Source organism: Vespa mandarinia, chromosome 2, assembly GCF_050613455.1.
Source record: "Vespa mandarinia isolate Hongniang chromosome 2, ASM5061345v1, whole genome shotgun sequence".
Classification (NCBI taxonomy): Eukaryota; Metazoa; Arthropoda; class Insecta; order Hymenoptera; family Vespidae; genus Vespa; species Vespa mandarinia.
Genome location: NC_140811.1, coordinates 12,857,531 through 12,875,617, shown reverse-complemented (window position 1 = coordinate 12,875,617; position 18,087 = coordinate 12,857,531). Strand labels below are relative to the sequence as shown.

The window sequence follows — 18,087 nt, the reverse complement described above, 5'->3', positions numbered from 1 at the left end:
GAGTAAAAAAAAAAAAAAAGAAAAAAATTATTCTCTGCTTCGAATACTCACTTCTGCTCGCGAGGAAGATCTCGATTGCTACGTTTTGTAGGAGATAACGACGAGAGAAGATAGCTCGGACCTCGGAGAAGTACCATTTTCCGTGTAGGTGGTCACAGTATTTCAATACCTAAAATATTATTAGAAAAAGATAAATCATTGATCATAATAAATATTCATTATATTAAATATTATCTTGTTTGGATGAAAGAACAAATATAAATAAAATTCACCTTTCTTCGATGTCATTTTCGACATGTAAAATATTTGAAAGATAACGGGTTTGTACTAACGAAAGAAACTTTGTCTTTCAATTTTGCTGTCGTATATCGATAATACGAATTAATCAATTATATTAATCGCTTTATATAAAATTTAATATACTGTGTTAAGATTAAACTTTGATCGTAAAGAAGTTGTCGTCGTAGTCCAAAAATTTTTATAATTGTATCAGATAGGTATACACTGATCTTTCGAAACCCAACCGGGTTCGTTAATCAATTTCAACGCAGGTGTATTATGAACGTATTAGAAAACGACGGTGAAAGAAATAAATTGTCCGTTTATTTAGTGCCTTCTTAAAGAGAATTCTATTAATTGTGATATGTTAAATTATCGCGATAGTGTACAGTGTAGGTATTACATGAAATATAAATCGAGCTGTATAGACCACCAATTTCCTGTATCTCCATATTATACTTTTATTTCAAATACAATTTTTTCCAAACAGTTAAAATAGTTATAGATATGTACTCTCGAGTATCATACAACAAATCATACAACAAATAAATATAAACGAGAGCTACAAAACTAATTATTATTCCTATTCCAAGATCAAATTACAAGGTCGATAGAAAATTTATATACGACAAAATAATAGTTTATTTTCGATACCAAAATGATTTATTATAAAACGATAAAATTAAATTTGCACCATTGATATTCTCTTGACGAGATTAATTTATTTTTCAGATAAATTCTGAATAAAATTAGGCTATTAAAAAAAAACAAAAAAATTATTTTTCTTCTAAATACATATTATCGATCTCGAAAAAAAAAACTTTTGATGATAAATGAATAAATTCTTTAATGAGAAATCCGTAAAATAAATAATTCAATTATTTCAAGGATTTTACGATAATAAAATTCAAAAGATTATTTTTGTGAATGACATTACAACGGGATGATATTAAGAAGGTAGGTAATATTTCGAAAAAAAAAAAAAAAAAGAAAAAAAGAAAAAGAAAAAAAAAATAAAAATATTCCAATGAGTATGCAACCGCATGACTGTAAGTATGTAACCTGGATGCAGTGAAGTGTGATGTGATATAATGAGACCAGTGCCGTTCGCAAGATGGCCGTCGTGGTAGGAGGAGCCTCCTGCTGAGTTGAGAATCGATCCCAGGACCTCGCGGACTTGCGCTCTTCGAACGAGTCGCGAACAACAACCCGTTGGCAAAAGGGAAAGAAAGAAACAGGGAAAGAGAAAGAGAGAGAGAGAGAGAGAGAAAGAGAGAGGGGGAGAAAGATAGATAGATAGATAGAGAGAGAGAGAGAGAAAGAGAGAAGGGAGACAAGAAGAAAGGGTGTGTGTGCGCGCGCAAGACTGAAAGAGCCTGTCCTCGAGGATCCCCAATTTACCGTTCCGTAATCTAACAGGCCCTTCCATTTTTCCCTTTTAACGAGGACGCATCGAAGATGCTCGAGATATCCTCGCGCCTTGCAAATCGAATTATTCTCAAGATAATCAGCTTACTTCGTTACTTCCTAATTAAGGATATTTTCTATCGTTGATTCTATCGTGAAAAAAAAAACAAAAAAGAAATAATGTCTCGTCTTATCGCATTTAAATCAATTTATTAATATTCATATAATAAATAAATATTTTGTCTCGAAGGTGTTAATGACGTTATACCGTTTCGAAAATTGTCATTCTTAATAAAGTTATTCATCGTTAATTTCAAGAACATTTTCTATCATTTTATAACTAAATTGGATATGCAAAACAAATAAATAATTTGCTCCAAGTCAATTTCTGAATACTAATTTCATCTCACGAAACGATGTCACATTATTCTTGAACTTAGAAAGTGTAAGGACACGAACGATAGGATGAAGTAATAGACGTCAAAACGAATCAACGAATCGTGAAAAAAAGGACATCCTTACATGTACTTGTGTGATCTTCAGTAGTCCGTCGGATACTAACGTAAAGACTACTAGCGATGACATTAGGGTGCTACACGTATTCCTAGCCCGTCAAAACTCAATTACGAGAATGTAAGCCATTTCGAATCTCTCATGGGACCATAAACGTCAGATCGATGTGAGAAGAGTAAATACTAGCCGAAACCAAATTATTGATTAACTGGTATGAGCGTATGTTTTGGATGATAAATAATTACGTAGAATAATTAATTATTTATTTTTCAAATGAATGAATTAATCTCACTAAATCAAAAAAATTTTATATCGTTAAATTATACATGCAAAAATAAAATAAATTATAGAAGAGATTTTATAATTATTGAAATTTCAATATTCATATAACTGAAGATGCAAAATGATCGAACGATGATAGTCAATCATTCTGTTTACTCATAGATCCTCGATTTGTAATATACACAAAGAACTATCAGAGTCCACCGATATCTTCCCGTAATGCGCAAGATTGGGATGGGGAGTGATCGAGAGTGAGGGTAGGTACAAATTCAACCCCTGAGAATGCGCGTGCGCGTTTTCAATGCATTGCAAACACTGGGAAAAATTGATAAGGACCGAATCGTGCCATGGCATTTATTATTTAGATACCTGAACTATGGGATATATAGATAAATCACGTAGGCGTTAGTAGAGAGAAAAACAGAGCCAAAAAAAAAAGAAAAGAAAACAAAAAACGATAGTCATAAAGAACAAAGATCTTTTTTATGTGAATTCTAATTGACAATACTAATTAAAAATATTTCATTTCACTTGTTGAAAAATGTCAAGCGTGGCAAATGAGTTTAAGTCAATGACATGACAATAAACGAACTTAAAATAAGTTTAAATGTCTTTTTGAACATCAGTATAAAACTCACGAAACGGACATACGCATTTTTTATTGCTACGAAGAGAACGAAGCAATTAGATTTCTCATCTTTGTGACTTTACGTTCACGAGAAAGGAGAGCTGAGTGACGTCGAGATATGACGATGATTAATAAAATTTATCCTCGTACAAATATACCTATGTCAGGGTAATTCAAAGCGGACATGACGTTCCGCAATCTCGAGAGGGAGTAAGAAACATAACGCATGAATAAATATTGAATAAAATAGAAAATGAAAGATTTTAATTAGAAAATCTCAGAGTTTTTTATCCTGTGTCGTTATAGATTAACACGAATAATACCTATAAACGATAGAGGAAGATATAAATGTATCCGTAAATGAATGGATAAAAAAAAAAAAAGGAAAAAAGCCTATCGTTTGCGCATTCGAAAATGTAACCGTTCAAAAAGAGCTCGAAGCGTTTAAGAAAGAAGTTCCTTTTGAGGTGTCAAGTGGTACGCGATTAGTGCTCCCCATGTAGCAGCTCGTCTATCATCGAGCAAAACCATGCTTGGCTCAGCGGTACTCTGGTGCTCGCGCACGATGACAATGGGTGACGTGATGTAACAACATGTGTCACGTTCGCAAGAGACGTGGCCCCTTGCTGCTTCTCACTACAGCGCTTCTTTTTCTCTCTTTCTCTCTTTCTCTCTCTCTTTGCTCTCGCCTCTATGCACCACCATAGAAGACCCCATAGAATGGGGAACCACTTAGCAGTCCTCTACCGGTGTGTACAACAAACAGATTAAGTGCTGGACAATAATAGAGGGACCATACCCTATTCCCACCCCCTCTTACCCTTCTCGAACCGCTCTCTTTTCTTCTTTCGAGCACCCTCTCGATTTCTTCGAGTGCTAACTACTCGAAATCACGATACTCCCGTGTGGTCGGATATTGAAGCGATGATCTTTCTAAATGGAGTAACGTGTGATAAATAGTGTCTAAGGTATTGTTTAGATTTGGAAAAAAAAAATCTTTTTCCATTTCGTCATCCTATTGCAAATTTATTATGTTGTAAAGAATTTTTAATATTTCATTGCGAGCGAATTTTTATATAAATTTCTAAACTGTTAATCTTTGAAATTTTATATTTAAATGATTGAATTAAAATTAAATTAATTGATACAGTCGAAGAAAATCCTTCCTCCGGATATTAAATTTAGATTCAAAATGTGAAGGTTGATAGGCGCATCGTGACAAAAAGAAGTACAGAGTCGTTTACCTTGAAGAAACGAGCCAACTAATGCACAAAACATTCGGGAGCCATCGCGTCGATCTCAATGAAATATGTTTGCCACGTGCGTGTTCTCATACCTTTATTACCTTCTCGTTTCTCATTCGAGATAACGCATTACGCCATCCAAGAAATGAAAGAGACCAAATTTTATTAGTTCCAGAATATGATTGAAACGATACATTTTTTATCCCATTTTATTAATAAATAAAACGAATTATTATTTCGAATCGTAATAATTTTAAAGATTTTAGAAGTATGTACTTGTATATGTACTTGTTTATGTAATACCGATCGAATAAAGTAACAATTAAAATCGAATAATTAACAATCCAAAAACAAAACAGCATATTTTCTATTTCGTTAATTCGTACCAGTTTTTCCGAGTTACCGTGGAATAAAATAAAATGGTAGATAATGCGATCTATTTCCGGCAACAGATGTATGGAAACCGTATGTTAATTCTAATAACGGGATAGGAAATAATATGGTTCGTAGGAGGTAATTATAAAACGATATATTTCAAAACAATTTACGAAATTCGAATATATACGGTAAGATGTAGGTATCTATCTACTTTTTTTTTTCTTTTTTTTTTTTAAATAAAAAAATAACAAATAAAGTGTTATTTTATGATGAGATAAATTGAATACTTATGTGAAGGTTCGATCATTCGAGAAGTTTAGATAAGAAGAAATAATAAGAATCACGATACGCAAGGCAATTCGAGTGGATCAAGAGATCGCAATTTGTAAGGATTTCTTTTTTCGTATCATTTAACGGGCGTACCGTGAAATAAGTACTCCGAACATCAGCATCGAAACCATCCACTGGCTTTGCCGGCTGGCAGAGCTCAACGACCGAGTAGGGGATTATTTGGGATTATTCGAGTACGTTCGTTCGAGTTGATTTACAAGACGGATTCTGCTACCCTCCCGCCTTTTTTATTTCCCTCTTTCTTTTCCTCATCGAAGATGCTCTATATTGTTTCTCTCGTTCGTATAGAGACTCTTAGGAGGGAAACCTCTGAAGAATGAAAAATATAGAGATTTTCCGATGTAACTGGAAACCAAAAGTTCGCCATATACCTGCAAACTTTTTTCAGGATAAAAGAAGCATTTCCAACAAACAACCTTTCGTCACGGCTGCTCTTTTTGAGAAACGATACCTACTTTCGAAGATCTCGGATAGAAAAATCCCCGATGAAGATCAAGATCTTCGGTAGATTCTACTGATACAATAATACCGTAAATAATAGATACAGTAGTAAATAGAAAGATCTATCGATGGGGTAAACATTTTTTTGAAAAGATGAAATTTTCGATATCGTTCATTATACGATTTATTATTTTGATCAAGTAAATATAATCCATGACATATGCACGAATAAACCTATCAACGTAATTCCTCGAAATTTTATCGAATTTTTGTTCTGAAACGTACGAAAAACATTTTGAACGATCTCTCAAGCTCGTAGGAATAATTGTGAAGAATTGTTTTTGCCATACGGTAACGTTAAGAAATTGAGCACTGTCTCTCGCGGGGGTGTACAAATAATTCAGATGATAAACGAATTAAGTCGGAATGGGATGATGAAAGGCACATTTAGGGGTGCTCAGGGCAACCCTCGGGTCCTGCCTTAATGCGAGCGCTGATGTAACAGAGCGTTTGACCCCTCGACTATCCAGCAACAAGAGAGATAGAGAGAGACAAAGAAAAAGAGAGATAGAGAGAGAGAGAGAGAGAGAGGGAAAATTTGGAATACGAACATAGTAGCACGGCTCATGAATCAAGTCGCATTAGTCGAAAGAGAGAGCAAGGTAGGGAGTGTCGAGACTGTTACCAATCTACCATTCTGACTCCGAGTAGATTGGATTCTCGAGCTTTATTCGATTACTCGTTGTACGAACGCAACCTAACGAGTGCAATCTCCTACAAGTAAAAGAAAGGAATAGAGAGAGAGAGAGAGAGAGAGAGAGAGAGAGAGAGAGAGAATGATATAAACTTAAGACATCTTCCAAAAACTATTGCTCTAACTCGAAAGACTTAACAATAAAGTTAATCTAAAAAACTAAACAGAAACTACACTCTCGAAAAAATATCTAATATCTCAGCGCTATATTATCAAACAAATATATATTCTTTGTCATATCGTCAATAGGGTACCTACTATTCACGATTGTGATCTAAAAGGAAAAAATCTCCGCGTGCAAGCTGTTTCCCAAAGTAGTAAGAGCGCACCTGCTTTTTTTACCTGAAGGGAAAATCTAATGTAAATATTTTCGAAATAGAGAAAAGCAATCGACGGGAAAAGATAAAACTCGAAAAACACCGATTACTTAGAAGCGTATTTATGTTTCTAATAGAATAGAAATAGGCTAACTGTTTCATCACGTTGGCTTCGATGAATGGATAAATAAATGAATGAATGAATGAATGAATGAATGAATGAATGAATGAATGAATGAATGAATGAATGAATGAACGAATGACCGAACGAACGAACTAATGAATAAATAAATAAATGAATATATAAATAAATGAATAAATAAATTAATAAATGAATAAATAAATTAATAAATAACCAGTGAACGCTAGCTCAATGGACATGGCGGTGAGGATATAGGAGGAAGAGGGTGAGTCGGGTGAGTCGGGTAAGTCGAGTCGAGCGAAGACGTGCGGTAAAGGGGTGTAATGGACTGAGGAAGTATAGAGGATAGGCGTGGCGAGAGAGAGAGCAGAGGCGCACGCTCGAATCTCGCGTTGAGGCGCGCGTCGACTCGAAAGGCGGGACTGGCCGAAGTTGCAAAGGCGGATCGAGCTCGAAGCCGGCGTGTTGTGGCGCGTCGAAAACGAACCTTTTCTCTCTCTCTCTCTCTCTCCCTCTCTCTCTCTTTCTCTCTCTCTCTCTCTCTCTGTCTGTTTATCTGTCTTCTTTAACCGTGAACGAGCAAGCGAGGGAGCGAGCGCGCGCGGTGCTCGGCGCGATCGCGCGCGCGGTACGATTCGAGTCGCCGCCGTCGAGGAACGTCGTACGCGCGGACGAGAGAGCACCTGCCACTTTTTCACGTAATATCATAGCCAAAGCGAGCAAAGGAGATTCTTGAACGAAAACGCATCAAGTGTGTTTTTATATCGAAGGAGAACATTTCGATCAGGATGAACGCGAGAACAATCTCGATCTTCCACGGGATGAGCAGAACGAGAAGACAGAAGGGTTCGGTGAGGTGCTGAAGAAAGAAAGGGAGAATCAAAATTTTCTTCTTCTTCTTCTTCTTCTTCTTCTTCTTCTTCTTCTTCTGTTTCCTTTTCCTTTTTGTTTTTTTTTGTTTTTTCTTTTGTTTTTTTTTGTTTTTTTTTTTTTATTCGAATCATCGAATTCTCTCTCTTTTTTCTTTACCTCCTCTTTTGTCACCACCATTCTTCGCTCTCGTAAGTGAAAAGATGTTGGTGCCGCAGGAAATGATGGCGGCTCAGTCGAAGATGCTCTATCAAATCAACAAGTATTACGGAGAACGCGTGCAAGCACGTATGGGACAAGTACAGAAGACGATAAGGGAAGTTTGTAAGGTCGTGCAGGATGTGTTAAAGGAAGTAGAGGTACAAGAGCCACGTTTCATATCCTCACTGACCGAGTGCAACGGTCGTTACGAGGGTCTAGAAGTGATTTCACCGGGGGAATTTGAGGTTGTGCTATACCTGAATCAAATGGGCGTCTTCAACTTCGTCGACGATGGCACCCTGCCGGGTTGCGCTGTTTTAAAGCTTAGCGACGGCCGCAAAAGGTCCATGTCTCTTTGGGTAGAATTCATCACCGCGAGCGGTTACTTGTCCGCGAGAAAGATCCGATCGAGATTTCAGACCCTAGTGGCCCAGGCCTGTGACAAGTGTACTTATCGAGATTCCGTTAAAATGATAGCCGATACTACCGAGGTAAAGCTACGTATTCGAGAGAGATATGTTGTTCAAATTACGCCGGCATTCAAGTGTTCTGGCGTATGGCCGAGATCGGCGGCTCATTGGCCGATACCCCATATTCCCTGGCCTCATCCTAATCTCGTCGCGGAAGTCAAAACCGAGGGTTTCGATCTTTTATCGAAGGAAAGCGTTGCTTTGCAAGGGAAACAATCGGCAATGGAAGGAGACGCCTGGGTATTAAGTTTTACCGAGGCCGAAACCAGACTATTGCAGGGTGGCTGCCGACGCAAATGTTTGAGCATTCTCAAAACTCTTAGAGATCGACATCTCGATCTTCCTGGCAATCCGGTAACGAGTTATCACATGAAGACCTTACTCCTTTACGAATGCGAGAAACATCCTCTCGAAGCTGAATGGGATGAGGCTTGTTTGGCCGATCGAATGAACGGCATATTTTTGCAACTCATTTCCTGTCTCCAATGCCGAAGATGTCCTCATTATTTTCTACCGAACCTCGACTTGTTCAAAGGAAAATCACCCAGCGGCTTGGAAAACGCCGCTAAACAAGTTTGGAGACTGACCAGAGAATTGTTGACCAACAGCCGTGCCCTCGAAAAACTTTAGCGATCTTTCCTTAGACGCAACATATCTTTCGTGATACTTTAAAGATAAAAGAAAAGACAAGTGTGCATTAATGAACTGTTCTTGAGATAAAAGCCTCCCTTTAATTCGCCGCATCATTTCGCGCAATAAGGTTACAATTAATTCTCTGTTATTTACTTTAAATACGAAGCACATTTGATTTGAAACGTATCGAAAGTTCTTCAATTGCCACTTTACGTAATGCTTTTCGTTTAATCAGCTGAATGTTCGGTTTAAAGGACGAAAAACGAACATTCGGGATTTCACATATTTCGTGAAAAAATCGTACTTTCTTATATAAATCTATTATTCCCCTATATACATCTATTATCCATCGACAGAAAGCGTATTGTAATTCTGTCTGTTTCGATCTTAAAAAAAATAAAATCAAAAACATTTATAACCATTTATAGAAGCGAGCTTACGGCAAAAGAAAGAACTCCGATTTCATTGCGCATCGTTACATGTAAATAATTTTTGATATTATTTAAACAATATTTATTATTAATATACCTAATCAAATCGCTATTAAAATTATAAGATGACAATGTACATAATAAATGCATTTATCTCGATGTAAAAAAAAAAAAAGAAAAAAAAAAGAAAGAAAGAAAAAAAAGAACAAAATGAGACGTGTCTTTCTATAATCGACAAACAACTGTGATGGAATCAATGATACTTTAACGACTTATTTATCATGCTCGAGCATAATCTAGGTAACGATTATTGTCTCTATAATATGTAGTTATCGAGTACTTTCGAGAGAACGACCCGATGTTCGGCATAACAGCGACTATCATTTTTATTACCCCCTTTTGCATTTTATTACGTCGGCATCCTATCTTAATTCTATCCTAACGTTTCTCTTCCTACCATCATTGATGCTCGAACGACGCTGTTTAAACTCCCGTCGGATAATTTTCGTGCTTCGCCGCGCGTGTCAAATTCATCAAATACTGCCACTCGATCGCTACCGTTTTTACATCGACCGATACATCGTTTCCAAATAATATATATCAACTTAATTACCATAATGATTAACACTTATTAATTATTGTCCTTTAATATATGTCCTTTGTTTCTAAATAAGTTTTATTTGTTTTGTAAATAATTTTACATTTTACTGCAATAATATTATCACGTATCTTTGCCTATTATTTTTCATCGAATTCCACTTTATTGGTTCTATCATTGTAAAAAAAAAAAACTTTTAAACTTTCGCAGTGTTTTATTTAAAAATAAAATTAACATTCATTTTGCGTTTTTCTTCCTTTTTGAAACAAATACAATCGTTTCTTTAAAATCCACAAATTAAAAGTCTCTGCGAAAAGTGATTAACCGAATGAAAAATGATTATTCGAGGAAATTCATTCAACAAGGTACGAGAATCATTAATCCTCTTAATTATCCGTCCAAGATATTTCAGTTCATTTCAGGTTAACACATAGCTCTTTGTCAAGCCGCACCCATATAGCATGACTATTGAATGGACTTTCCCATGGACGACCTAATGAATCAATCTCTTAAGGAGAAATGATTAAAAACGGCGATGCTTTCAATAATTTTAGGCTCGGAAAAGAAAAAATAAAAAACGAAAAGTAAAAAATCGACGGAAATTAAATCGAAGAAAAATAAAAATGACGAAATTGAAATTACGATTGATATAGCCAAATCGGGGATGAAAAACCATGATAAAGTGTAAGAATTGGGAGGTTAAGTTTTTGGATAGTAGAAAAGTTAACCCATATAACCATTCTAATACGTAAGTTAATTAGACATCCATACATAAGTAAGTAAGTAAGTAAATAAGCATACTATACTATACTATAGGGAGATGAGTATAATAGTGTTGGTGAGTCTTGGCGTGGTCGGAAAGTCGGATCGATTGTTTCGCGTCGACGTCGGAACTCTCCGCCCTATGGTGGTCGAGCTAACCGAGGATTGGTCGAATTATCGCTAACCGGAGGCGTTACCAAATCATGAAGGACGATCACGCGAGAAAGTCGACACGCCTCCAACTCCAAGCAGGGAAGGACGATTGGATCTACGAAGGTGAAAAGCGGCGCAGTCGACAATCTGCTCCTGCACGGAGACCCTCGTTCGTCTCCTTTTCTTGGATCGTTCGTGTCTCCGATAAGAAATATTCGAAAAACGCAAAAGGGTACGAAAAATCGTTTGTTCGTGAGATAAAAAGGGAAAGAAAAAGAAAAAAAAGATTAAGAGAGTAAAAGATAAAAAGGAGGATTTTTTAGAACGAAACAAAAAAAACAAAAAAACAAAAACTGGACGATCATGTGTCCCGCCCGATTTAATTTTTTTTGATAAAAGATAAGACCAAGAATAGAAAAGAGACGGGATTAAATTTAAGAATGCGGTGATCGAATTCATTGGAAAAAACGGAGAAGCCCTCCGGGGCTTCTTAAAGGATTTCTGGGAAGGAGCCCGGGCCGAGTCAGGCCGGTCCCGGTGCAAAGATGTTGGTGCCGGCTGAGATGCTGGCTGCTCAGTCGAAGATGGTTTACCAGATCAACAAGTACTTCGGGGAACGCGTAATGGGTAGGAAGAGTCAAGTGGCAAAAACGATTCAGGAAGTTTGCAGGGTTGTACAGGATGTACTTAAAGAAGTCGAAGTACAGGAGCCACGTTTCATCTCTTCTCTTACGGATTACAACGGTCGATTCGATGGTTTAGATGTGATCTCACCTACCGAATTCGAAATCGTCATCTATCTCAATCAAATGGGTGTATTAAACTTCGTCGATGACGGTACGTTGCCTGGATGTGCGGTGTTGAAACTCAGCGACGGTAGAAAAAGATCGATGTCACTTTGGGTAGAGTTCATTACGGCAAGCGGATATCTATCTGCCAGAAAGATTCGATCGAGGTTTCAAACGTTGGTTGCCCAAGCTTGCGACAAGTGTGCCTACAGGGACTCGGTCAAAATGATAGCAGACACGACGGAAGTTAAGTTACGGATACGCGAGAGATATATCGTACAAATCACGCCCGCGTTTAAGTGCGCCGGACTCTGGCCAAGATCGGCCTCTCATTGGCCAATCGCACATATACCATGGCCGCATCCAAATATCGTCGCGGAAGTTAAAGCAGAGGGTTTCGATATGCTCTCGAAGGAATGTATTGGACTTCAGGGAAAACAGTCGGCCATGGAGGGCGATGCCTGGGCGTTGTCCTTCATCGATGCTGAGAATCGACTACTCCAAGGTGCTAGCAGAAAACGATGTTTGAGTATTCTTAAGACTCTTAGGGATCGACATCTTGATTTACCCGGCAATCCTGTCACCAGTTATCACATGAAGACATTGTTACTTTACGAATGTGAAAAGCACCCTCATGAGGCCGAGTGGGATGAGGCCTGTTTAGGCGATCGGATCAATGGCATTTTCTTACAACTTATTTCCTGTCTCCAATGTCGAAGATGTCCTCACTACTTCCTACCTAACCTTGATCTCTTCAAAGGGAAATCACCTAGTGGCTTAGAGAACGCAGCTAAACAAGTCTGGAGATTAACAAGAGAATTACTAACGAATAGCCGAGCATTGGAGAAGCTCTAGTTTACAAAAAAAAAAAAAAAAAGAAAAGAAAAACAAGAAAAAGTGTTCGATCGTAAATACAATGTTAAAACGATCGATTGATTCCTCGAATCGAAATTGAACGCTAGTTTCTTATTCACTGAGCGTTCTCATCTTTTGGAGATATCAACGATAAACGGAAAAGAAATAAAAATGTATCCAGTGATTTTTGTGATCGTGCGACGAACGGCTCGCGCGTACGAATTAGTGCCATAATTGTCTACGTTGACGTTCTATTTTAAAAAAAGCAATTCGTTCCTTTCCTTTCAACGTACTTACTTCCTCTTTTATCTACTCGCGCGGAGAAGCTGCCGTCGCTCAGATGGATCGCGTTTTCTCGTCTCTTTAAAAAGAAACGCGGATTGACCCTTTATCGTTCGCGATCATGATCTATAAGAAACTCAATAGGACAGTGAAAATGAGTGTGTCTATTGATGAAAAAGAAAAGAGAAAATACGACGAATTTTCATGCTGTCAAATTGTTAAACAACACAAAGGGTTAATCGTTTTTCATCGACTGTCTTGTTTCCCGCCGCTATGTAAATAATATTTGAAAAATATTTATTAAACTGTGTAACGAAATGTAAAATACAGTACCTATTTATACGAAACCTTCGACGCGTTTTCTTCGATCAAACATCATGAAACCATTCCTACTCTTCTCTTATCTTCTCTTTTTTTTTCTTTCTTTCTTTTTTTCTATCCTAACGATCGTTCTCCGAAAATCAAAGCCTCGTAAATTTCTCGATCGTTGTTGGTAAGATCGTTAAACGTTTCGTTCGATGAACGAGCTGGCCCGTGGAGTGCGAGTTAGGTCTCATAAATTTTATGCTCACTCACACTTTTTTGTCCTTTCTTCGATTTTTAAAACGTCTATGAATACGAATATAAAGGAGAGAATTTTCTACTTTGTCGTTTCTTTTTTCCCCGCAGCGTTCTTTCCTTTTACGTACCATTGTTACAATTTCAAAAGTGCGCGTTTATCTATTTATATACACCATACATAAAGATAAGTTGATTAGAAATTTATCGTAACGTGTTCTAAGTTCAAAAAGTTTGTCCCTGTTTCATGATATAAATGTTAATATGAAAAATTAGTTTCGAACAAACATCATTATAATCTTCAAATGCGGTTATCTTTACTTATCATGAACATTATGGAAATTGTAAAATTTTTACATTTCACGTTAGTACTTACTCATAAGTATAGTCAAGAACTAGTTTCACATCATGTATTATAATTACTTAGATATAATATCTATAGAATATTTTAATTATTTTCCTATTTTTTTTTTTTTTATAAGAATTTTAATTCTATCCGCGAGAATTTAAAATTTACATATATTATTATACATTCACATTTGAAAAACAATTTCATCGTATTACGTAAAAGTTAAAAAAATATAATATTTAATTTTTCTTCATTAATTATTAACCGAATGAGATAAAAAAAAAACATATGATAATGAAAGTTCACCTAATAATAGAATGTTTAATGAAAAGTAACATTGTATGTGTTAGAAATGAGTTTAAATGAAATATTTTCAAGCTTTGTCGACACGATCGATTCTAAAACGCATATCGAATGTAATGGTAAAACTCTTACTGACAGAAACGAGCGTGAAACTGGCAGCGTTTCAAGCAATATTACTAATAATCATGTTTATCTTCGTGCATCACAGAAATTTCAAATAATCTTCCACTTACTATCAAGTGCGAATGAGTAAACTTACGAAGTACTCGTTCCAAAGTTTCCGTACAAAATTATTTACAGAAATAAACGCCAATTCTATCTATACGAAAATACACTTGATAAAGTTAAATGGTAGATAACGTACGCGAAATTCAAAAGATCGAAAAATAAATAGCGTGACCAGGGTCGTTAGTTTGAAAATGAGTTTATATCTTTGTCATAAAATATGTGTACGAAAGATAACAGTTCTTGGAAATAGTTCATGTTCTTTGTTTTTTTTTCTTTCTTTTTCTTTTATTTTTTTTTTTATCGCTCAATATATTTCATTCTAAGAATGAATAAACCTTGTAAGAAAAAAGAAGAAGAAAATAATAAACTTATCTAAGGACATTCCCGTAAGAATTGAAATTTAGAAGTTGATTAAGAAATACAGAATTACCGTTTGATATAAAAGCAAAAAAGAAACATATAATTACTATTAACGCTGATAGAGTAAACCATATAGATTTTAGATCATTCGCATAATCGATATTGCATAATTTGTTACTAAATAGTTGTCAGACGTTATTTCTAACATCATATAAAAACAGAAGCAATAAGGAATAAACTGTAAGTTATTTATTATAGATACGCACGTTCATAAAAAGTTGATTAGAATAAATTATTAATGCCTCGTATAGTTCGCATAATTTCTAGGTAGTTGAATGATTAAACGATCTCATATTATTTAATCGTTTGATCTATAGTTATAAAATGAATATTACCGATCATAATATAAAATTTCTACTGATTGATATTTTATTACCTACATTGTATCGATCTATTTTGTGAAATTATTATTTCAGTCTTTATTTAGCAATCTATCGATAAAATATCCTGCTCAATAATAATATTTTATCATATTTACGAGCACCTTCGAATTTTTCGAATTTTTTTCCTTCTTTATTCTTTCGAATATTATTTGAATGTAATATTTTAGGTTCGAATTGAGACATGCCGCGATAGGATGTTTCACGGATAAGAAACTAAGAAAATCACCTATTAGAAAATACACTCCTCGCTTCATCGTATCATCGGTTAATCGCGAAAGAGATAAGACGATTCCTTAAAATGTCTCGAGGAGCTATCGAATGAAGGTGCAGGTATTTCAGAAAATACGAATTTTGCCGGTACAACATGTTCGTTCGCTATCTCGCGGTAGGAAACCCGATTATCGGACGAAGAGAAGCGGAATTTTTAACGAATCATAAGTAGGTGAGAGCGAGAAGAACGAAGGTAAAGGGTCTACAGAAAGAAAGAGAGAGAGAGAGAGAGGGAAGTATGCAAACGAAGAGGAATCATTCTCCTTTTTCCTCACGACGACGTTTTTTCGAATAACCGGCAACAAGGATCCACCGTATCGACGCATCGAGTGGTCCTAAAACTTGAATCGTGTCGCTACGAAACGACAAAATGAAATAGAAGAAAAAAAGAAAAGGGATAAAAACTAGGAAGAGAGAAATAAAAAAAAGAAGAAGAATAAGAAGAAGATCAGGAAGCGGATGACGAAGGAAGGGCAGAATAGACGAAGAAGTCGGAGGAAAGAGGAGAAGAAGATGAAAACGAAGATATTGAAGAAGAAGACGAAGAAGAAGATGAGCGTAGGACGTAAGAGAGAAAGAGAAAGAGAGAAAGAGAGAGAGATAGTCGGGTTCGTGCCGGCTCATTCCATCTCTTTCCTCCACGTTCCTTCTTTAGGGTGATCTCAGCTGGTCCTCGTCGGTTGCCAGGACCTCCACTATAAAACGCTCAGATAAAGCCGCGATGTTTATATGCGGGGATCGCAACCAAGCGAGAGGAGTGCCGCGTGGAAGGAGAGAGAGATATACCTGCTGGCCGAGCGCCGACAAAATAATAAGACAAAAGGCACACGGGGGTGGGGGGTGGACGACGGTGGTGGCGACGGAGAAGAGAGAGAGAAAGAGAAAGAAAAAAAGAGAAGAAGAGAAAGAGAAAGAGAAAGAGAGAGAGAGAGAGAGAGAGGAGAGTGAAGTGAGGGGAAAGAAAACCGGACAGGAATGCACGCACGGGCGAACTCGAGGCTCGTTGCAGCCTTCTTGCAGCCTCGCTTCCAAAGCCATCTTCCTTATCTTCCGTACCTACTTCGAGCGAGTTCTCAAAGCTAACTTTTGGTTTCTTACTTCAAGGAACGACACGATCATTAATAGTCTCTCACTTTCCTAACGCTCTTCGGTACTTAATTTATTCTAACAAGGATCGGTACAATCTGCATTGTCTTTATAACTAATAGAACTCTTCAAATGACTTTCTTTAATAATACATTTTACTCTTGTACTTACGTTTCTCTTCGTATAGAGAGAGAGAGAGAGAGAGAGAGAGAGAGAGAGAGAAAAAAAAGAAAAGACAAAATAATAAAAATATCACGATTGACTTTAGGACGGAATTTTTTGGACAATGTTTTTCAAATAGGTAAGTATTTACATCCCAAATGTTCTACATTATGAAAATACTTTAATAAAACTGAAGACCCTTCTTTTATCTGGCCATGCATCTTTCTACTCTCTCTGTCTCTTTCTCTCTCTCTCTCTCTCTCTCTCTCTCTCTCTCGCTCTCGCTCTATCTACTCTGTTATTTCATTTTTTTTCTCTCTTTTCTTCTTACGAGCGTAGCAGACACGCAAACTCGCGATATGCACGCGCGTTTTGCGCATACGACGAGCGTCGACAACGAGCGAGCACGAGGACACGCTCGACAAAGATCGTCACAATCGATATCGACGGAAGTACTTGTACTACGCTCTTTGATGTTTTATACTGGCAATATTAAGAAACGTGACCTTCCCAATTGTACTTTTTAATGGCTTAAATAAAAAAAAAAAAAAAAAAATATCTATACTAGGTATGAACAGAATTCGTGTCTTCTTTCTTTCTTTCTTTCAGTTAGAGACACAAGTAAATAAGTTAAAAAGAAACAAGAAGAAAAAAAGAAGAGAAAAAAAAAGGAACAGAAAAAGATAAAAAAAAAAAAAAATTAAATTAAATCCAGACGATGTCTATATCTACCACTTTCCGTAAAACTTTTTCATTTCTTTTCGCATGCAAACTTCGATAAAATCATACTGGCACGACGTGGTAGAGAATCATGGAAGGAAGGATTGTAAAAATAACACGAATACTTTTCCACCGGACTTACGTGGATCTTGTAAATTTTGGCGACGGTCATATAAATACCTCATATTTTATAAATTTCCGATGCTTTTTATCCTGCATTATTATAAATCATTTTTTTCTTTCTTCTTTTTTTCTTTTTTATTGAATTTCACGATCGTATTCTTCATGAAAGAAAAAAAGAAAAAGGAACGAAAAGAAAACCCCGTCAATAGAAATGTTTGACGTGATTTTTCGTACACCTTACGTTCTTTTATCCTCTCGTAAAAATTTACAATATAACCTCTACTGGTCTTTTCACTTTAAAAAAAAATAAAAAAAAATAAAAAATAAAGAAAGACAAAAAAATATATCCACATTCACGACATTAATTTTATCAATATCACGCTCGTAAAGTTACACCGTTATCTCGTGAGTTCTTAGTGCACTTATCGAATTCTCCATGATACTCAACCTTTCGTTTTTTCTTCTTATGTTTGCATCAATGCAACAAGTAGGTATATGATATATCTGTTTCTCTCTCTCTCTTTCTCTCTCTCTCTCTCTCTCTCTCTCTCATTCTCTCACTCTCTATCTCTCTCTCCCCCACTCCCATTTCTATACGAAATATTGAATTTCGTCGACATAATTTTTTAAAAAGAATGGGATATAAAAAAGAATCCATTTTCTAAGCATAACTCGTTCTCTTAAATGAAACCCATAGAAACGTGAG

The 18,087-nt window shown here is 36.3% G+C and overlaps 3 protein-coding genes across 5 annotated transcripts in view; 2 read left to right on the top strand and 1 right to left on the bottom strand.

Annotated features, from left to right (window-relative positions):
• rg (A kinase anchor protein rugose) overlaps nt 1-18,087 on the bottom strand; it is a 197,911-nt gene that overhangs the window by 19,453 nt on the left and 160,371 nt on the right. For both annotated transcript variants that reach the window (XM_085655316.1, XM_035868671.2), the window contains one exon: nt 52-169. In XM_085655316.1, coding sequence (XP_085511442.1) covers nt 52-169 — 118 coding nt within the window. The remainder of the gene's footprint in view (nt 1-51; nt 170-18,087) is intronic.
• LOC118442729 (protein mab-21) lies at nt 7,312-9,950 on the top strand. Of its 2 annotated transcripts, none has more exons than XM_035868709.2 (2): nt 7,312-7,587; nt 7,825-9,950. In XM_035868709.2, exons 1-2 carry the CDS (start codon nt 7,525-7,527, stop codon nt 8,905-8,907), a joined length of 1,146 nt encoding a protein of 381 aa, XP_035724602.1. In that variant the 5' UTR covers nt 7,312-7,524; the 3' UTR covers nt 8,908-9,950. The 2 variants fall into 2 exon arrangements, with proteins under 2 accessions (XP_035724602.1, XP_035724612.1); XM_035868719.2 differs by having other exon boundaries at nt 7,312-7,592.
• On the top strand, nt 10,974-13,126 carry LOC118442739 (protein mab-21). Its single transcript, XM_035868732.2, has one exon. It carries the CDS (start codon nt 11,400-11,402, stop codon nt 12,495-12,497), a length of 1,098 nt encoding a protein of 365 aa, XP_035724625.1. The 5' UTR covers nt 10,974-11,399; the 3' UTR covers nt 12,498-13,126.